The sequence below is a fragment of the Stylophora pistillata genome, chromosome 8, assembly GCF_964205215.1.
Source record: "Stylophora pistillata chromosome 8, jaStyPist1.2, whole genome shotgun sequence".
NCBI classification, from domain to species: domain Eukaryota; kingdom Metazoa; phylum Cnidaria; class Anthozoa; order Scleractinia; family Pocilloporidae; genus Stylophora; species Stylophora pistillata.
The window spans coordinates 28,751,010-28,772,026 of NC_142526.1; the positions used below are offsets into that span (position 1 = coordinate 28,751,010).

The following is a 21,017-nucleotide window of genomic DNA, read 5'->3' on the forward strand; positions in this document are numbered from 1 at the left end:
AACGAGGCGTAGAATCGGCCATGCCAAATCACTTCCGGTTTGCCTTTTCAGCCACCCAGAAGAGGCTCGTCTCCGATTGGAAGTATGCGAAGACTTGACTGAGGACGCTTCTGAATGGTAGTTAACGCTTGGTTTTCTTGCTTTTTTTTTTTAAAGGAGAAAACAAATTCTTTACTTAAGGCAATTTACAACCACCGACCTGAAGAGTAAATGTTGTTGAAGGATTAAGCCTACGAACTGACATATCCAGCATGCGCAGCGGATGGAAGGCGACGCGACCTTGAATAGATCTCGATTATGATCCTTTAAAGGAAAAAGGGGTGCATTCCCTTTTAAGAGCAGATTCGAGTAAAATGAGGATCGAATTATCATTTCGAGCGCATCCTCAATTTGATGGGTGTGGACGTTCTTTTTCTTTCAGCGGTTCGAGCTGATTCAGTCAATAAGCATTTGATCATACAATCATGCCTCTTCCTTTACCTTCTTTCGTTCTTTAAGCTCGCTGCTTATTTCGGTGTCACAGCAGATTTAGACCTTCGCGTATTGGGACCGCTAAGCGGATATGCCCTCCCAACCCGGAAAATTTCCATTTTTTTCCCCCTCCATTATGAGTGTATCATGTTTAGTAATGCAAGCTTTTTTCAGCTCTCCTCTGATTGTGGACATAATACTTCTAACTAATCGTGAGTGATCAAAACAAACGGACTTATTTTTGCAATCTTTTCCGTTTAATTATGGTTATCTGCATGCGTAGTTTATCATAAAAACACGATTATGTTCGTGTTTGCGAACGACGATGTTCTGTAGACTGTCACTGGAAGATAACAGTAGTATAAGTCGTCTGGATGGAAGTAATCAATCAGAGAGCGATGCATATAATTAATGTTCCATATATGGACAATAAAAAACAATGAGTTATATGTCATTATGGATAGACATAACAATGAAAACGTGACGTCACGGATATGCATAACAATAAAATGTGACGTGTAAGACGACGTCACGGTCTGTCAGAATGAAGCAATCAGAGAGAGGTTTGCATATAATGAACCCCAAATATGGTAAACAGAAGTGAATGACAGAAACACGTCACGAACGGCTCTGGAATGAGCAAATCAAAAGCAAAATGATATCACAGGGGCGAGTTTAGTGCGGGATTAAAAGAAGAATTGACTTTACATCATCCATTTGAAATGGATGCATGTCTGGAAAGTTTGGATGGATGTATTACTGTTTGCATGTCTGAAATAGCAACAAAACACGCACTTGGATATATTCATGATCTACTTGAAAACATTTCCCGTGATTGTGGTAGTGATACATTACAACGTATTATCAACTGGAAGGACGAATACCTTGAAGACCCAGAGGGAACCTTAATTAAGTACGAGACACGTGACCGGATATAGTTCAAAAGAGGAACAATGTTATAAAAACTGTTGTGGATTACACTAAAGCTGTCTATGAGCGGGAATTTTCAGACGACGAGGAGGAGGAAGAGACGTAAATGCCGTCACATCCATCACCTTTACAAAAAGTAGTAAGGTTTAACCCACACGCACTATTCAACACCCCTAGGAGACAATTTTTCTGTAACAGTTGTAGGAGAACTGTAGATACGTTGACTTGTTTGGATTCATTAATCTGTTTTCATTGTAAACATCAATTAGTAGGAAGAGATTGAACAACCTATGGATATACATTAACGAGATGGTAGACAGACAACATTACATAGTCGATAATCCTAAAGTAGCAGTGATTGAGATAGAAAGCATTTTGGATATCATTTCATATGCCGATGAGGATGCTTTAAATAGAATGATGCGTCACGCTCTAGCTTATATGAAGCCTCACAATTTTGATCATGTTGTTAGGGATTCAAAAGAAACTACTGCAAATAAGGAATTCGACAATGACGACGCATTCGAACAACATAGGAATGAGATTATGAAAGCCATTTTTAGATATGTCGAATACATAAACGACAGCCACGAATGGGCTAGAAAGGCTAGCTTATTGGAATAAAGATTCATTTTTACCTGTACCTTCAACGAGATGGCATGTAAAGAGAACGTTACTACTGCACTATTTAACCCCATTTTGTACCGTTCACCTTACTGTCCCCACAAGTTGTATGAGTTCGTATACAGTAATACGGAGCCAGAAGCAGATTCCGTTTACAGAAGAAGACGTGTCAGATGAAGTGAGGTATGATTTAGTTTCAAAGGTAAGTCACAACTCAACGGTATTTTACTTTCTAAAACTATTACTACTAATGAATAAAGGCTGATAGTTTCGAAAGAAACTGTTTGGGGCTGCGTCGGTGGGAGTAACGAAATAGTTTGGATATATCAACAAAGTTGAAATGGTAAATTGGCCACCGTAACGATTACAAAAGCTGACGTTTCGAGCGTTAGCCCTTCGTCGGAGCTATTACTACTAATGTGGAGAGAAGGAAAGAACATTCCAGACCCTCATCATGGAGATCCTACTAGTTATTCAAAGTTGGATGAATACTGTGATGACGTGGACGATGTACTAATTTCAGAGATACGCAAGATGGCTCACCCCCTTCAAGCTAGCACCCGACTAAATCTATTCACTCAGTGGTACGATTTTTGAAAACTGGGTAATGAATTGAGAGAGAATAACATCGCATTTGCTATTATTTATGAAATGTATGAGAGTTTGAGGGTTAATGCAGAAGCCCTAGACCCTGAACGCGTGGGTTTGTGGTACAAAGGGGTAGTTAATTTAGCAAAACAAGTACGATTATTCTAAGCGATTTCACATGTGTTTATTGTAAGCGATTTCCTGTGTTTTACAAGTAGAGCAAGCAATAAAAAAATTTTCAAGTAGCAATGTCTTGTCTATACAAGTCAAAGCCTCGAGCAGTTAATATAGAATAAATCCACGAATACCCCCTTACAGATAAAGGATCAAAATCAAAGCCATCATCACCCCACTCAGGAAATGAAGCAAACTGAATAACAAATGAAGAATAAAAAACGTGCATCGCATTTAAAGTGAAATCGCGTATAACGCGAGTATTAGCCACACTACAAAATAAGTGTAATGCAACTATATTACAATGCTCGTTACCGTGTAAAAGGAATAAAATGCGTTCTCCTGCGCTTCTTGTCAATCCTTCCCGTAAATAGAAAATTACAACAGGAAAAGCTGATCTATTATCGATCTGAAAAATAGAGAAAAAAAAGTTGTTACCTCCTCTTCCTACAAATATGAAAATTTGCTTCATTTTGTAGAGTGGTGTAATGCCATCTAAATCCTATGATTGGCACAAATCCAGATGGTAATTCTATTTCTGAGTTAAATATTGCAAAAATAACATTTAAATCGAACACATTATTAACGGATGTAAAAAAAACGTAAAGTAACTGTTTGAGTAATTTTCTAAACAAATGACCACCACATAATAATTCTCCAATGTATACAAGTTCGCTCTCAGTCATTCTATCTGAAACGATGAATCAACTTAACGGACTGCTCCCAGTTGGCTTGTTAGCTCAATTGGTAGAGCGCTGCACTAGTATCGCAGAGGTCAGTGGCTCGAATCCCGTACAGGCCTGATTTCTTTTTTTTTTTTTTTCCAGGTCTGATTTTCGCTATTGCATAAATAGCGCTCTCTACTGCGAGGATCGTGCATCATACGTATTTAATACCGCAGTTCAAAATATACAAACTTCATATATACATTGTATCTGATTTATCATCACGGGTTTATTACGAATCAACTTAACGGCTTGCTCCCAGTTGGCTTGTTAGCTCAATTGGTAGAGCGCTGCACTAGTATCGCAGAGGTCAGTGGTTCGAATCCCGTACAGGCCTGATTTTTTTCAGGTCTGATTTTCGCTATTGCATAAATAGCGCTCTCTACTGCGAGGATCGTGCATCATACGTATCTACAACCGCAGTTCAAAATATATGAACTTCACATATTCATTGTATCCGATAAAAGAAAAATAGCCTACTTATCCATACAATGACGTCAAAGTTCTACAAAGTGAATAAGACATTCTGTTTCAGCCTCAGTAAAGCGTAAACGACGTGATATCTTTCTAAATTTTTCTTTCCCTTTTGTGCATCCACATATTCTCATTGCTACTTTCACAGGATCCGCATCTACAAAAATCACAAATGCATAGCGTCTAGTTCAAACGTTACAGTATGTAATTTATAAGCTTCGGTTCTATTTCTCCAAAATTCTTTTGAATTCATTCCTTCACACAATGAGTAAAAGTAGATTGGCAGCATCTAGAGTGGTTTAACAAAAAGCCCATTTTTCACTTTTGCTAACACTTCCTCTAATTCACAAGCGGATGAAAAAAGAAATCCTGTGACAAAGTTGGGTTGAAAATCCATTCTCTTTTCAATCGATGAAAAGTGTTTCTTCTCAACAATCATGTGACTGCGAGTGTCACCAGTTCCTAAAAGATATTTAAAAAGTACATGTCAATCACTCTTCTCCATTCATGAAAGCAGTGAGAATGGCCGTATTCTTAATGCTTGGTTTAAAGGCCCACCAGCAGAATAAATCACAATTTCTCTCTCCACATCTCAAGTACATCCGACCATACGTCTTATCCGATTTTGAAATGGATAAAGTAGCTGCATTACCACACTGACAGACCATCTTGGCAATTCTACCGAGTGTGAACCACTCATACGCCTGTTTCTTACACTGATCAGAATACCAGATAACATCATCTTTACAACAAAAGACAGGACAATTGGGTTCTGGACAACGAAGAAACACTTTTATCTCATCTTCTTGTTTTGATGTCACCTCCTCTAAGTCAGTACGGTGAACTGGACATGGATAGGTCATTTGTAAACTATCCAAAACTTCTTCAAGACTTGAATAATGAAACGTTCCCGTACCTTCAGTGAATGGAACCACTGGACCACTGGTTGTCTCACTGTGTACAACTGTGTTAGGCACTTCCTCACTTGATGAAACCACTTCTATCTGCCCTTTCATTTTCTTCATTTCCTTGAGTGGAAGAGGGTCAATAAGGATAGTAGATTTGCCTTGTTTTTTCTGCGAAGCTTTCTTATAGGGATGAGCCCTCTTCGTCTCCTTAGCTTGCATTCTTGCTATTGTTATTGTTGAATTATCTTCTCTTTTCTTGACTGTGTTGCGAGAGTGATCAAGTGACATGTGAGTGTTCTTCTTTTAACCCCGCACTAAACCCGCCCATGTGATATCATTTTGCTTTTGATTTGTTCATTCCAGAGCCGTTCGTGACGTGTTTCTGTCATTCATTTTCTGTTTACCATATTTGGGGTTCATTATATGCAAACCTCTCTCTGAGTGCTTCATTCTGACAGACACCGTGACGTCGTCTTACACGTCACATTTTATTGTTATACATATCCGTGACGTCACGTTTTCATTGTTATGTATATCCATGATGACCTAGAACTCATTGTTTTCTATTGACCATACATGGAACATTAATTATATGCATTGCTCTCTGATTGATTACTTCCATCCAGACGACCTATACTACTGATAACAATAATCTTACAATATTCACACACCAATTAATTTTACATCTGTTGTATCCTGGTGTTTCGTGTATTGTCCATTGCCAATACTATCAGTAAAAGTTTGGATCTTTTTTCTAGAATATTTTGCGGGTGTAATCCAGCAGAATGATCATTTTATTACACTATACACCTGGGCCGGGTTGTTCAAAGCTAGGTTAAGATAACCCTGGGGTTTTGTGATATTTGATTTCAGATGTGAAAGCTTTCAAAGAAAATTCAGTGTAATTCCATTTACCTACAATTTGACAATTGAATGGTCCAAAAAGGATCCGCAAATTATCCCAAAAGGGCTTTTGAACAGAAAAATATAGAAAGCAGGATTAAAATTTAACCGTGGGTCAGTGCTACTCAGCCTTCGAACAACTGGGCCCTGTACTGCAAGGGACAAGGGGCGAGGGAGGAATGGAATCCCATTCCGACACCATTCCTGCTTCCGCCATGGCGTGCGGCCCTCATATAGGGACTTTTGCTTGATAATTTGCAATAAAAGTACTCACGGGGCTATAGGGGTCATGTAACAATATTTATTATCTAAATTATTCAAACAAGCTGCTCTTGGAATAAAACTGCCGTCCTTTTCAGTGATCAGATGGGAGAAAATTATAGATGCCTGCAAATTCCCTATCTCAAAATTGAATGTTTCTTTTGCAAATTTTTAGTGTGAGTTCTTGCTTACCGCCTCCTGATTTTAAAATCAACCAGATTCCATGCAAAATATCGCAACAAATATTTTCTCTTGTGGCTTGGTTTACGACACAGAATGCTTACATTTTCGCCGTCTATCATATTTTCCCCCGAGAAAAGTCACTTCTGTAACAACGCCAGCGCTTTGTGCAAATTCTCGATTGCTGTCTTAACGTCCTGGTATTGTAAGGCACTGGCAGCAAAGCGGCAGTATTTCTGAGCTTTTTCGTTATCCTCAAGAGATAGGCTAGTTTGTGGAGCTGCCGTAGACGGTATGGTGGGTGGTATTGCTGGCTGGACTGGGGCTACTGCAGGACACTGACAAAAAAGTTAATGAAAAATACCAGTAATTTTAAAATGGTGTAAGTTACTGCCGCTAACAAGGTTCGGTATCCCGGTGAGCATATCGCTATCATTGTCGTCTGCTTTAAAATGTTTATAACAGCTGTTTGTGTGGGATGCGCCCGCTGTAACAAACCCCACAAGCCTTTATCAATTAGTGGCAGCAGTTGAAGGAGCTACGATTTTTACATCTTACAAGGTTATCATTTCCAGTCCAAACCAATCAACCCCTTCCCTGGCAATCTTCCTTTCATTTGGGTTTATTCTTTTGTTAAATTACTCAATAAACTCATCGTACGAAATTAGGCCATGACAAGCTGAACATGCCATTCGCATAAAAAGCTGGGCAATGAAGTTGAAACTCCTCTTACACAGACACTTACCGGCTGTGCACTCGGCTCTGTTGGTGGTATTGGAAAATTTGTCTGATCTGATGGATATGGCAGAGAAGGAAACTGCCCTGGTACTCCACTTGCGTTGGTTGGGTAGGGAGGCTGCTGTGTGTTCGCTGGGCCTGGGGGAGGGTAGGGTGCCATCCCTCCCTCAGCCTCCCCACCCAGACCTTCATCATCTCCACCAGCGGGACCTGGTATAGGTGTTTCTCCGCTTTTCAGACACTTGTGAATGTAAGCTGCCTTCCATTTCGCATATTTACGGTGATGCGATGCCTTCGAAGTAAAAAGCAGCTTATCAACAATCCAAAGAAGATGCACAAAACCACAACAAAATCCTTACTGCCCTTTAGGCAAAAACAATTAAATGACATGTTCTATTCAATTCAAATGGTGTTCTTATGAATTATTCTCGACAAGCCTTTACCATTTAAAACTTTTCAAACAAGGGTTTCAATAAGTTTTTCCACAAGTGGCTGCTGATGGTGTAATAGCTTGCTGTGGGCTTGCTACTCAAGAATAATTCAATTCAGTTATCACTCAGTTCAGATCAAAAGACCATTACATTATTCCATGACAACCCTAAATGAAAGTGCAACTTAAAGAAACAAGTGTACTGCTTAAAGTATACAAAAATGCAAATGATCAAGCTGCAATTGGTTCTAGTTTTAACTCTGATTCATTGAGAAAGTAGCTCAAGTTTTCTGTACCAATTACACCCACAGGGAAGTAAAGCAAAACCACACCATTGCAGAATACTTTTGACACTTAGTTTTATATCATTCTTAAGCATATTGTGTTTGTCACATTAAAAATTTAAAAAAAATTAACTTTTCTAGTCACCTCTTCTGACAAATCTCCAAACTGCTCCAAAACATCATAGAGAAGACTAGATGTATAAAATGACTTGACAACATTTCTGGAAAGAGTCACAAACAATCATTCCATTCACACTTAGCATGAATTTTAGTTGAAAAAATTGTAGATAGTCCCTCCTTCAACATTGCACAGCTATACCAGACAACAAATTGCAAAGTCATTAAGTTTTGGTTTTAAGCTACATATAAGGAAGTTGACTAAGCATTAGTTCACCATACTCTTGTGCTGCTTCAAGGTAAAGATACAGAAAAGCTAGAGGATAGAAAACTGGATTCTAAAGTACTATTGGACAAGTTAATAAAGGGGTGATGGGCATAACGAAAGTAATTGGGGTTTTATCAACTGAATTGATACATAAATGTAAATTAGCCACCATAGAGAGTTTTAAATGCTAAAACTCTTTATGGTGGCCAATTTACATTTAACAATTATTGGATGAGGTTGAGCCCGATAGCGTTAATTATCAAGGCCAAAGTTTGTGTTACTGATCTGTTGAAGCAGAAGGCTGAGGCAAATAACACAAACTGAGGCCTTTTCAATTATTGCTATCATACAAAAACCAAATCCAATAATTGTTTTATTATGCATATTCCTGAGCTACACTAGTCTCGTAAAGACAAGAGCACATAAAACTATTGTCTGTAGGTATGACATCACTTCTACATAATTATATAAAATCTGTTGTCCGTAGGTATGATGTAAGAGAATGTATAATTACATCAATCATTGGATAAGACAGTTTATTCAAACAGAGCCACTCCTTACCCAACATTACACACAGGTACAAACAGGCAAGTGACCCAACGAAGACAGGTATTAATGAGCATTCATCTGGTCTTTCATATATAAATTATGTCAAAATGTTTGTATGCTCTTTTTCAATGACTGTTTAGAAAAATTCAACCTACTTGTTAAAATTTGCAGCACGGTCTTCAGTGTCTGCCCACAGGAATAACTGTACAGCTTTCTCTTCTACATGAATCTTGGAAATAGCCTCATCAGAAACAGCCTCATGACCTTGGGCACTTAACTCTTTCTTTTTCTATCAGAAATAAAAAAGAGTTTGCCATGAAAGACTAGGCAATATGTGAAATAAAAGTGTTGGCCTTAAAGAACACGAAAGCAAGTTTACAGATTTGTGGTATTGGGGTATTACTAAGACCCCTCAAGAGATGCTGGTTCATTGCAGGTAACCTGCCCAGCTTTTGAAGGGTTTCCATGACAGTTTGCCAGTACTAAATTACAACTCCTCGCTGGTTTATAGCAGGTAACCTGCCCACCTTTTGACGGGTTTCCATGACAGTTTGCCTATACTAAATTACAACTCCTAGCTGCTTTATTGCAGGTAACCTGCCCACCTTTTGACGGGTTTCCATGACAGTTTGCCTGTACTAAATTACAACTCCTAGGTAGAGAGAGAAGCACTGTGAAAGGCAGGGTCATGCCCAGGAAATACCTTTTACAAACCAAGTTTGAGTCCCGCTCTGATTTATGGCACAAGCAAGAAGCCTGCAGGCCATAAATCCAGGTAGAGAAAAATGAGGTTATGTAACATACAGTACAGACCAAGAAAACAATGTTAGCCAGATATTTATCGAATCTCTGGGGTTCAAATAGAGGGACAAAGATTTCTGTAAGCCATGGTAGGAAACGTATTTATGAGAGATATTAAAAAATAACTTCGTGCCTTGTCTAGGTCTCATACCCTGACCTCTAAAACTGGAATCAAGTGCACAGTAACCACCACGCAAAGGTTTCTAACATGCACCAAAGCCCAAAATGTTATCTCTTCAGTTGGCAAAAAGCAGTTTGTTTCATTTTTATGGTTACAATTTGGACAAAAATGGATTATATAAACTAAGGTACCAGTAAACACCTTTAGAGCACCAAAAAAAAAGGCTGAAACTGAACATGAAAGCAAGAAAGAGTAATGATTAATAATGATATAGGTATATCTACCAATGTTGAGTTGTTGAACCAATTTTTAATTCATGGAAGGGCATTGTTCCATTACTTGTTTTCTTGCTTCTCTGTTACTTATTACTGTAATACTCTGTTTTGTAAACCCTTTTATCATATGACCTGTTCAACCCCGCTCGCATAATCCCATAGAAAATTATAGTGAAAGGTGACATGTACTGGGCCAGATGGGTTGACATAAGCCGGTCTGGAAAAAGCCATCTGGCCCTGATACCTTCACATTGCTTTGCTGCAAAATCCTAAAGGAAAACAGACATGAGAAATGAAAGTCACATTTTTCAAGGAATTGGAAGTTTCTTGTTTTAAGTTGAAAAAAATTAAGGAAAAGTTTTAATCCCAGATTTTTTCATACTCATGCGGCTATGTGTGCCCGTCTATTGCATCCTAACTTAGTAGTCATATTGACTGAGTTTTGTTGGGCTGGACAGGAAAATATTTGGCTCTCAGTCACGAGGCACGGACCTCACTGCGCTCAGTCCATACATCATGGCCCTGAGCTAAATATTTTCCCATCCAGCCCTCCAACTCAGTCGGTAAGTACATAATCATAGAGGGGAGCCCAAGTGAAGGCTACTGCAGCCTCTTGTTTGTTTAAGAATCAACTAGACTAGGAGAACCCTAGTGTCATCAATACCTTTTCAAGCTGGTCCATTAGCTGCAACAAGAATGATTTGCTCTCATTGCTCTTGCTATCAATTTTGATACCTTTCTGAACTGCATAAAGGCGGCCTAAATACAAAAAATTAACGCTATAGTTACTTTGTGTTACATTTTCATGTAGAAACCATTCTGTGATTTTAGCTCATGCTCATGTGTATTAGGTCCAAGGGTTCCATGGATACAAGTACATGGAAGATCCAACAATAGATATTTAGCATTCGAAACTTTAAATTGTCCCTCTTGCAACAAACAAGCTGTTTTAATAAAATAAAAACATCTTACTACTTTACGTCCGACCTTACAAATGGAAGCCGCGGGTTTCGCCCATAACGAGTTTCACCCATAACGAGTTTTGCCCATAACGAGTTTCTCCCATAACAAGTTTCGCCCATAACGAGTTTTGCACATAAAGCGTTTCGCCCAGACCTAGCCTCCTTTCACCCAGACCTATACTGGGTATAGCTCTGGGTAAACAATTGGCTACATAAAATAAGAATCTCTGATCTGACTAGAATTATTTCTGACAAGAGAGGTCAAGATTCTAGATTCGTAAGCTTATTTTACCCCGATTATAGGGAAATAAAGGACATTTCCAGCGTTAAGGTGGCCAATTTACAATTTCAACTTAGTTAATATAACAAAATTACCCGACTAGATTTAATTACTTCTACTTGTGGGCGAAACCATTCTCGTTCTGGGCGAAACGAAGTGGACGAAACTCGTTATGGGCGAAACTCTATATAACCTTACAAATTATAGACAACCTAATGTCACTTTCTTATTTATTCTTTTTCTAACTCGGGTAGCACTGGTGGCAGTAAGCTGTTATCAGATATCAAATCTCTCTCTCACTGGCAGACTGAGAATTCTGTTACAGGCAACTGTATCATCTAAATTCTACAAGCTTGTGGCCAGTAAGTACTTTTTTCCAAACAGAAGGGCTCTTACGTATGATGCACGATCCTCGCAGTAGAGAGCGCTATTTATGCCATAGCGAAAATCAGACCTGAAAAAAATCAGGCCTGTACGGGATTCGAACCACTGACCTCTGCGATACTAGTGCAGCGCTCTACCAATTGAGCTAACAAGCCAACTGGGAGCAAGCTGTTAAGCGCTCTACTGCGAAAATCGGGCATCATACGTATCTAATACCGCACTTCAAAATATATGAACTTCATATATTCATTGTATCAGAAGGGCTCTTGTTATTTAAACTTAAATAACGAAAGCTTCGCTAAAACTGTTACCACAAGGTAGAAATGTTTTTAAAATCATACTAACAGAAATAAGCCACAACAGGATCTCGTTTATCGTACTCTTGAGCCGTTTTAAGGTATGAAGAAATGGCTTTAAGGCTCGCTGGGGCAACCGCCGCCATTTTTACTTGCTCTGAAGCTAAGTACTTGGTAGTGTATCTGTACCGACCGCTCGGCAGCTACTGCCGCTGCAATTAGATGAACATATTCGTGGGCTCGGAGACCATATGAAGGAACCTCACAGATCCTTTATCTTAATCACGGTAGAACCCTAACGTAAGGAGAAAAGACCTCTTCTTCCTAATTTGGAAGTAAAGGCTCCTTGGTAACTATAGCAACTACGAGAAAGCAAACTTCTTGTCGTTAAGTAATTTCTTCTGTTGCTCAAAGTTGCGTTGCAGTCTTTGCTAACATTTTACGATCTCGTACGGGAGGATTTTGTGTGATTTCTACAATGTACGCAAATGTGATGCAGCAAACGCAGGATTACCCAAAAATGCGAACGACCCGCCGACGGAAAGAGGAAAAAGTAAGAGTGATTATGAGTTGTTTCAAATGATTTGTAATGTGAAAAAATTAAATCTTCCTCGACCACGAAGTGATGAGTGTTAGTCAGTAAGAAATTTTGCTTATCTTTACTTAGGAGAAAAAAACTATTGTGGCGTACAAGACTTCAATCATCGCCGAGCCCTTTTCAGCGAAATCAAGATTAGAGAACGCGCTGGTGAGCACAGTATGTTATCTTTCAGGAAAGTTACAGTAGAAAGAGAAGCAATGAACCTTCTACCCAAAGACCGAGAGCTACGTGACATATTTCATTTGGGTTCCTGAAGCTATTTTTTTTTTCTTTTTCTACTAGGTTATTCCTCCTCCTGTCGCAGGAGCTTTTAAAGAAAGGCCATCAGAAAGTACTAGTTTTAAAAGGTGTTATGAGCGAGGCGATTTTCCCATTGCTTTGGAGCATGATACGAAGGGCAACAAGATCGCCTGGAAAGTCGAAATAGAAAGGCTCGATTACCATCATTACCTTCCACTGTTCGTCGAGGGATTGTCCGAAACATCGCATCCCTACGAATTTTTCGCCAGACAAGGAGTCCATGATATGTTGGAGCACGGTGGAGACAAAGTTCTTGCAGTTATTCCACAGCTCATAATCCCGATCAAAAAAGCATTGAATAAGCGAAAACTTAGTGTTATATGTACCACACTCAAAGCTTTGCAGCATCTTGTGGTCGCTGGTGAGATGATTGGGGAAGCCCTTGTCCCTTACTACAGGCAAATACTACCGATCTTAAACATCTTCAAGAATAAGAATATCAATTCGGGCGATGGAATCGATTACAGTCAGCAGAAAAGAGAAAATGTCGGTGATCTGATTCAAGAAACGCTCGAAGCCCTCGAGCGGCGTGGAGGTCCAGATGCGTTTATCAACATCAAATATATGGTGCCTACCTATGAATCTTGCATGTTGAATTAACTCTGAGAAATTCTGAATAATTTGCCTTGTTTATTTCGGGGGACATAGTCGTCTTGCGATTTCAGGAATTTTGAACGATGATCAGATTTTACCTATAAATACTATATTTTTGTTAGTAACTTTGTTACAACCGGCGTGTTTCTTTTTGTTTGAGTAACTGCTTGGTTTGATTATGTACCAACCACTCATATATTGTTAATGAAAACCTTGTTAATGCTTTCAGACCTTCATATTGTAAATAATGAATAGTTTTATCATTTTTGATTGATCATGTAGGCTTCCAGGTGCATATACATGTAGAAGAATTTGTTTTCTCTGAGGAAGTAAATGTTACAATCAACTAAGTTGGACCTCTTGAATCTGTGTGAATTAACTGTCCCCAGAAATGCTGTACCTACATGTATGGTTACAAATGATTATTTAAACCTTACTATGTCAATCTAAAACAAAAGGGCAGAATTATTGCTTAATTCTTGGGATAAACTCAATTAAAATGTACATTTGCATTTTTTCTAATTTCCATACTGGTTGAGGAAGAGTTTATGTAAACCATATGGAATAAGGAAGTCATGTACCACTTGGTGAAAATTATTCAGAATATCTAGTTCCAACAAAATATGCAGAAACAGAGATCAAATTTAAAAAAGATTGGAAAGTATAAAGACAGATGTATAATTTTATGTTTCTTGAATGTCCTTGAGGGAATTATGCCAGTCACCTAAATGGATTGGATAGTCTGGTCATTTGATTTATCTGTTAGCATGGAAAGTGCACTAGAATTTCCCCCTTTCATTTTAATTGACTTCAGTTAAGGTTGTATGAATCTGAGGAAAAAAAAACCAAGTTTTACAAGTATTGTATTTAAACGGAAAAAGATGTTATTTGCAAATCCAACAGATTAGGGTTTGATTTCTAATGTTAGTCACAGACCTTTTTCTTTTCTTTTCTTTTTTTTTTTTTGTCTCATCACAAAACTGGATTACAGCTCTATTCCAAGACCACTCTCAAAACTTGTCATATTTCTTGTTCTTGTTAATTTATTATTGTCTTAGCCTTATGTGTTACAGCAACTGAGAACCTTCTTCACCCTAATGGGGTAGAGTTGCTTCATGGGGTTAAGGCTTAGAATCATATTCCCCCTAATGTTTTAGAATTTTAAGCAGTGAGTGAAACTGGTCAAAATGCAAGGGAAATAGTATGTGTATTACAGTCAAGAAAACAAAACAAAACCAGTTGTAAGTAATTGAGTTGTGGTATATTGAAGGAAGTAGAGCCTCACTGTCATCTTAAGGTCAATGTCAACTACCTAGGCATGCAAACTATGTTCACTCAGCAGGAGGAAATTGGAAAAGTGCTGGTCATTTCTTTTTTTCCTTTTTTCTCATTTTCTAAGTTTTTTTATTATAATATTGCTTCCTTTGCTTCATCCTTATTATCCTTTTACCAGGTTATCAAAACAGTCAAATTCTTTTCCACAACTGAGTGTTTTGAAAATGTTAGGCCTTTTAAGGGTCTTTTTCTGCAAGAAAAAAAATTGGTCAAATTCTTTTCCACAACTGAGTGTTTTGAAAATGTTAGGCCTTTTAAGGGTCTTTTTCTGCAAGAAAAAAAATTGGTCAGAAAAAGGTTTCCATTTGCAGACAGAAGTGTTTACAAATCCTTTAGAAAGCTGAAGGGTGCATTGAAATTAATCTAATTTGGGACTGATTGAATTTGTTTATTTTCAGAGGTTGGCTGGAAATTTCATTTAGATCAGCAAACAATGGTAGATCTTGGTGGAAAAATTATAGAGAGTCCTAAATTACATTTTGACCAATTCACAATTTCTTTGTAGTAGTATGCAATCCTGTGGGTGCAAGAATTTTAGCGTCAGACGAGTACAAATAAAAAATTAGGGGGTCCTAATTCCCGGACCCTCGGTCTTGACCTGCCACCATAGCACCACCTAGTTTCTGTCCACAACCTCGTGAGCTTTGGAACTTGGAACTTGGAACTTGTACTCCCAAATAGCTAGTCTAAAACTGGGAGATATAGAATAACTAATTTGTAGTGCTAATAATCTACAATAAATATATGAAGTCTAAAAGAAACAATAAATGTAAATAGTTCAAAATCTTTTCAGGTGGTTCAGAGTCTTCATGTTCTGAATGTCCCTTATGGCTAATGATTTAAAAGAAGTAAATGTTCTTTCAGTGCTTAAATGAGCTTGATGACTCATTTCACCTTAATTTTTTTCAAATCACCATTAATCTGAATTTCTAGATCTTGGACGCATTTCGAAGGAAAATAGACAGGCATTGATGGCAAATTAAACAGTAACCACAATATATATATATATCTTATTAACCAAGTACGAGGGCCATACTGGGAGAATATCGGCCCGAAGTCTTGACAGTATGGACTGAGCGTAGTGAGGTCCATACAAAAAAGACAGAGGGCCGATATTCTTCCAGTATGGTCCCGAGCAAGCTTGGTTAATATGAGATTTCTTATACGACTGAAGTTCAAAGGGACACAAGTGCAGCATCATTCCAGACCATTCAGAACAGTGCCCGGTCCAATACTGAGAGAATATTGACTGGCAATAGAGCATTTTGATTGGTTGATTTTAGTCATTGGCCCTCTGACTGCCCGGGTCATGTAATAAATATTGGTTATTAACCAAGCATGAGGTCAAGATGGCTGGATATTGGCCAAGTTCTTTTTTACTTATTTTTATGTACCGAGACAAAGTTGAGGTACATTATAATGCTGAAAAAAGAACGAGGTTAATATCCAGCCATCTTGACCGAACAAGCTGGGTTAATAAAGGATTTATTATATCGCAAAAATATTTCGCTTTCTTAAGATAAAGAATGAATTGTTTACTTCAAGAGCCAGGAGAGAGAGCCAACCACTGTGTATGGTGGCCGATCACTGCCATTCGTTTTTTTATCAAAAACAGCGTTTTTTATTAAATTATTTAAAATGAATTAAAACAAAATCAGTTTGACCATAGTTAATAGAGGGGACTATGGTTTGACACAAAAACAAATGTGTAATTGTAAAAAAAGTATTTTCTTTTTAAAATAAACTTAAAACGCAAAGAAAGCAAATGAATATCGAAAGCAAGATTAGATTGAAAGCAAAAACTAGTTGAAGACAAAGCTAACTACATGTGTTGTATGTGTTGCTCTTGAGGAAGCTCTTATTTTGTTGATTTGCATTAGCATACCTTGTGTATGGCCCTAATTAGTGACTCAGACTAGACAGGGCTTGACTTTCAAAATAAACCTTGAGGCTAGGTGGCTGCTTAATTTTTTAGATTTGGTTTCGAGAATCAATTTTCCAGTCCCCAAAAATTTTCTAGAAAGTTTTTCAGTCAATTTTTCAGTCAATTTTCCAGTCCCCAAAAATTTTCTAGAAAGTTTTGCAACTGCAAATGAGAAACTCACTAGGGATCTAAGGAAATTGAAAATACAAATGTAAAAAATCTTAGTGGCCAGCTGGTGACTGAGCACAAAAAGTTAATTGCCACTGTGTAAAATCTAGTCACTTTGGCAACCCCACAGGTTGCGATGTTGTTGAGCTCTGTCAAGGTTATGTTTCTTGTTCTAACAGAACTTAATGTAACAACAAGTAAATAAGAAGCTCATTGCCCAGTTGACATTAATATTAAGGGTCTGTGATATCTACAAGAAGCACAGCTACCTGAGATGGTAAGTTCCTCACAGTCTTGACAAGCACCATTTCTCAGTTATTTCTCTCCCTTTTTCGCCATCATACACCCATGAATTAATTGCCAAGTAAAGCGCATAACCAATTAATACTCTTGATATACACTTGAACACTATTGATTACATAATGATATTGCAATGCAATAGACCTCTTTCATAACAAGGTCAAATTAGAATTAAAGTACTTTGGTTTAGTTCTAAAAGCCTTCTTAGCCTCTCTACAATGTGCAAGTCATATTCAATAGAGTTTTTGTTCTAAAATGAGGCCAGAGGGTTGTAATAATAATAATAATAATAATAATAATAGTCATAATACTGATAATAGTAATAACAATAGTAATAATAATAATGTGAAATATTTTTTTATTACTTTTTAATTTTGGATATGCTCAAATGTGCTTCACAATGTTGAACAGGGAAAGAAATATTTCAAAGCAAACAGAAATTAACAATCTCATCTGGCAGAGGTCAGTTTGCTTTTCACAAAGTCAAGTGAAGTAGAATTCGGTATGTTGATAAGAACTACACAAGGTGTAATTAACATTGATTCAAAAGCATTAGTTGTGTGGTGTGCAAAAAAAAATTGTCAGTTTGAAACGATTGCCTCCTTAAAACGAATTTTTTTTATTACATTCAGATTTCAATACTTTACTGACTTTTTTAAGATGCACCCAAAAATGCATAGAAACGTGGCGCGTAGAAACAATTGATACGGAGTACTTAAAAGGACAGATCTTATTGATTTGTTTGATTTGTTTGTCGATTGGTTGTTGCTGTTGTTGTTAATATTAGAGAGCTTTAGATTCGAGTACGAGAACGAGTACGAGTACGAGTTTACTAGCGTGCTCACATTGCGCATGCATACATACATACATACATACATACTTTATTTATTCCAGAAGCAGATGATAACTATTATATACAAATAAAACTAAAAAGAAAATACTTCTAGAAAAGGAAGTTAAGAGGTTATCCCTGTGTAAAAACTCCCTTAAAAGAAAAGACAAAATATAAATCAAAATCATTACAATCAAATATTTAAGTACGATTTAAGTTTAGATTTAAAATGCTGAAAGCTGTCAGCTTCCACTATATCACCCGGTAACTCATTCCATAATTTGACAATCCTAATAAAAAAAGAATTTTTGTAACAATTAAGTCTAGCTGGTTTAATATAGAGTTTGTATTGATGATTTGCTCTCGTAGACCGAATCGTGGCAATATCAAAGAAGTCTTCAAAATTTAAATGATAAAAACCAAAAACTATCTTATAACATTCGACTAAAGATAAGTAAGTTCTACGGTCAGAGAGAGTGGGCCATTTTAGCAGTTTGCATCGGTCTTCATAGGACATTTCTCCTTTGCGTTGATTTAAAGCGAGTCTTGAGGCTCTTCGCTGTACATTTTCAAGGGTATGGATGTCCTTAACAAGGTAAGGACACCAAACAGGTACCGCATATTCCAAGATATGCGGGAAACTCGTCGTCCGCCGCTCGTCGACAACGAGATTTTGACCAGAAGTCGTCCTCCAGAGAACGAGTTTCGAAAGGTGAGTATTTTGTATTTTAAACTTACCCTAGTCTTTTTCTAAGTCAGCAAAAGCAAACTTAAAGCCGTATACAGAGGTTTTATCGAATTGAATGTTATTACAAACCCTGATTTCATTCGTTTTTGATACTTTTTGGTCGACCTATTTTCACGAAATACTGAGGTCTACACGCGTAAACAACATATCGCCAGTCGAATAAATTTAAATCGAAAAATGAGAGCCTTAAAAAGCACTTTCACCCTTTGAATTTTAACCATGCATGAGGGATATAAACAGTGAATTGTTGTGATGTGGTTGACACTTTCCCGACTTTCTTCAATTCGTAACGATAGCGGAACGAGAACTTTTTATTTGAAAAGGAAACACGAAACTATGCTTCTCAGAGATATATTGGTTGAAGAGCCTCACAAGTACTGACCAGATTCAAAAGAGAAAGGTATATCTTGGACGAAAAACGCCGAACACTATGATAAAACCTTGAACACTGAAACATTTTATTAGCTTCTCATTAATTATTGTCATATTAATACCATTATATTTATGAAATGAAAAACTAAGGAAGAGTTTGTATGGTAAAATATCTGAATACATTATTTTTACATCTTTTTTAGTTGTATCATATAAATGTACTGTATTATTATTACAAAGTCAGTTCAGCTGTTTTGAAATTAAAAATTATACATATTTACAATTTTGATTTTCTCAAGTAAATTAATTTAGATTTGAAAATTCTCCATAAAGGAAAAAAAAATTGATGGCCATGGATCCACATCCCATATTCATCAATTACTCCTTTCATAGCTAACTATACATAGAAATTTACAAGCAGAAGATATAATTACAATTATAAATTGGTTCACTTCTTCTTTTTTATCTTCTCATCACTTTGCCAAATTGCATTGCTTCAATGTAGCCATAGTTGGTACTAACTATGATGTAGCAAATCAAGAACTTTAAACCTGAAAATAATCATCTAATGTAGGAGGTTGAACATCAAAATAGGTGCTTGTAGTTGATCCATATAAGCAGGTACATGCATTCCGAAGCAGAGCGCACACTGAATACATTACACCTACTGGACTTAATCCAATCTTTAAGGTTTTCTTAAAATCTAGGAAAGCGAAGTATGTTACTATGTTGCTAAACACCCACTCCACAGCTTCCCTGACTTTACTTCATCCTTCAAGATGAATCTGAGTGGATAGGCGAGGTTGCCATATATACACAGTGGTTGTCCACTGGTATCAAATGAATGCTGCTGAAGGTTATGAAGGAGGCCAGACATTCTTAACATACCAGCATCATGCCTTTTACCCTCTGAAATAAAAATTTATAGAGTAAACATACTTGGATTTATATCAGTAGCTAGTGTTATAACACTCTTGTAGCTGCAGGTAACTGTTGAATTACAAACTGTGATTTAATTTTTTTTTTTCGATTTTCCAAGTTAATTGGTTAATAGCCATTTTGATTTAGTAGGGGCTGGGTTATAGATATTTGTGTAAGGATTCAAGGGTAGGCTACATTTAATGAAGCTCTTACCAAGGGGCTGACTACCGAGAATGTTTCCTGATAGATTTCATCTTTCCATCCCACTCCTCTAGGTGTAGATACCGTAGATCCTCAAATCAGTTAGCGCCCAGGGAGCTTAATTCAAATTTATGAGAAAATGCGCTTATTTAATTTTTCCCAAATGATGGCCTGACACGACCATTTTTTTAATACATCATCTCCACGTAAACAAAATTAACTATTTATTGACGTAAAAAACTGATCCTAGAGTTTAACTCACCATTAGTGCAATACACGATGAAAAACATGCATCCTTTGCTGTCTCACTACTCATCCACAAAATGAGGGGAGGGGAAGGGGGCACTTATTTGAGGGGGGTACTTATTTTAAATTTTTGGTCGATAGGAGGGGAACTTATACGAAGGGGGTGCTTATTCGAGGATTTACGGTAGTGACACTTCAATTCAGTTTCAAATTTGGGGGCTTAAATAAGGGGAGGCATTACAGCAGAACGATGCAAATAATCGTATTAGCTTACCAACTGGTCCATACAAATTGGCTATTATACCATTTGGCGCAACAAATGATTGAAACTTTAGGGCATGTACCCTTTTGTGCCCACTGGGTACACGCTGGTTCTCTCCTGGGTGACAAATTGGGCGAACTGTCAGGTCTACAAACCCGTAGCAATTCTCAAGAGCTGTTCCCTTTCCATGGACAGCAAGAGCAAAGTCTTCCAGATGTTGGCTACTCAGCCAGGGTTGATCGAGATCTCTGAGCAAGTATCCATGGTTTGTGTAAGTAAAGCTGATCACCTCGTTGAAGATTAAGCTCAGCTCGGGCACTGAACGACCAAAGCGAGGAATCATATCCGAGAGACGACATGGGTAAGAAAAAAGTTTCAATAAAATCAACAGTCCTTTCGTTCCTGAACATACCGTGCCATTGGCACAAGTAAAAATTTCTGGAATTGCTAATCCCCGAAGGAGAGGAAAT

The 21,017-nt window shown here is 37.6% G+C and overlaps 5 protein-coding genes across 8 annotated transcripts in view; 2 read left to right on the top strand and 3 right to left on the bottom strand.

The window, feature by feature from the left end:
• LOC111323170 (vacuolar protein sorting-associated protein VTA1 homolog) lies at positions 1-11,951 on the bottom strand. Of its 3 annotated transcripts, none has more exons than XM_022926497.2 (7): positions 11,793-11,951; positions 10,486-10,580; positions 8,780-8,913; positions 7,836-7,911; positions 6,984-7,268; positions 6,343-6,576; positions 1-140 (listed from the first exon to the last, which is right to left on the bottom strand). In XM_022926497.2, exons 1-6 carry the CDS (start codon positions 11,887-11,889, stop codon positions 6,379-6,381), a joined length of 885 nt encoding a protein of 294 aa, XP_022782232.2. In that variant the 5' UTR covers positions 11,890-11,951; the 3' UTR covers positions 1-140; positions 6,343-6,378. The 3 variants fall into 3 exon arrangements, with proteins under 3 accessions (XP_022782232.2, XP_022782217.2, XP_022782209.2); XM_022926482.2 differs by lacking the exon at positions 1-140 and adding an exon at positions 2,773-3,196; XM_022926474.2 differs by lacking the exon at positions 1-140 and having other exon boundaries at positions 6,085-6,576.
• On the bottom strand, positions 2,773-5,182 carry LOC148725750 (uncharacterized). Its single transcript, XM_088729462.1, has 2 exons — positions 4,903-5,182; positions 2,773-4,448 (listed from the first exon to the last, which is right to left on the bottom strand). Exons 1-2 carry the CDS (start codon positions 5,180-5,182, stop codon positions 4,276-4,278), a joined length of 453 nt encoding a protein of 150 aa, XP_088585588.1. The 3' UTR covers positions 2,773-4,275.
• LOC111323150 (uncharacterized) overlaps positions 9,218-21,017 on the top strand; it is a 20,053-nt gene continuing 8,253 nt past the window's right edge. The window contains exons 1-2 of one of the 2 annotated variants that reach the window (XM_022926452.2): positions 9,218-9,399; positions 11,318-11,425. In XM_022926452.2, coding sequence (XP_022782187.2) covers positions 9,363-9,399; positions 11,318-11,425 — 145 coding nt within the window. In that variant the 5' untranslated portion in view covers positions 9,218-9,362. The remainder of the gene's footprint in view (positions 9,400-11,317; positions 11,426-21,017) is intronic. The other variant, XM_088729448.1, reaches the window with a different exon arrangement.
• LOC111323205 (parkin coregulated gene protein homolog) lies at positions 12,138-13,588 on the top strand. The gene is made up of 3 exons (XM_022926518.2): positions 12,138-12,296; positions 12,411-12,491; positions 12,627-13,588. The coding sequence occupies exons 1-3, from the start codon at positions 12,222-12,224 to the stop codon at positions 13,242-13,244; spliced, it is 774 nt and encodes a 257-aa protein (XP_022782253.1). The 5' UTR covers positions 12,138-12,221; the 3' UTR covers positions 13,245-13,588.
• LOC148725751 (uncharacterized) overlaps positions 18,980-21,017 on the bottom strand; it is a 2,289-nt gene continuing 251 nt past the window's right edge. Inside the window, exons 2-3 of the mRNA XM_088729461.1 lie at positions 20,560-20,865; positions 18,980-19,826 (exon numbers count right to left, since the gene is read on the bottom strand). Of these exons, the coding sequence (XP_088585587.1) occupies positions 19,642-19,826; positions 20,560-20,865 (491 nt within the window). The 3' untranslated portion in view covers positions 18,980-19,641. The remainder of the gene's footprint in view (positions 19,827-20,559; positions 20,866-21,017) is intronic.

Coding starts and splice junctions, on each gene's coding strand:
- LOC148725750 (XM_088729462.1), bottom strand. CDS start 5,182: ATGTCACTTGATCACTCTCGCAACACAGTCAAGAAAAGAGAAGATAAT. Junction 4,449..4,902: donor AGTGGTTCCATTCACTGAAG/GTACGGGAACGT, acceptor AATATCTTTTAG/GAACTGGTGACACTCGCAGT.
- LOC111323170 (XM_022926497.2), bottom strand. CDS start 11,889: ATGGCGGCGGTTGCCCCAGCGAGCCTTAAAGCCATTTCTTCATACCTT. Junction 7,912..8,779: donor CGTGCTGCAAATTTTAACAA/GTAGGTTGAATT, acceptor GACTCTTTCCAG/AAATGTTGTCAAGTCATTTT. Junction 6,577..6,983: donor CAGAGCCGAGTGCACAGCCG/GTAAGTGTCTGT, acceptor CTTTTTTGTCAG/TGTCCTGCAGTAGCCCCAGT.
- LOC111323205 (XM_022926518.2), top strand. CDS start 12,222: ATGTACGCAAATGTGATGCAGCAAACGCAGGATTACCCAAAAATGCGA. Junction 12,297..12,410: donor GCCGACGGAAAGAGGAAAAA/GTAAGAGTGATT, acceptor ATCTTTACTTAG/GAGAAAAAAACTATTGTGGC. Junction 12,492..12,626: donor CAAGATTAGAGAACGCGCTG/GTGAGCACAGTA, acceptor TTTTTCTACTAG/GTTATTCCTCCTCCTGTCGC.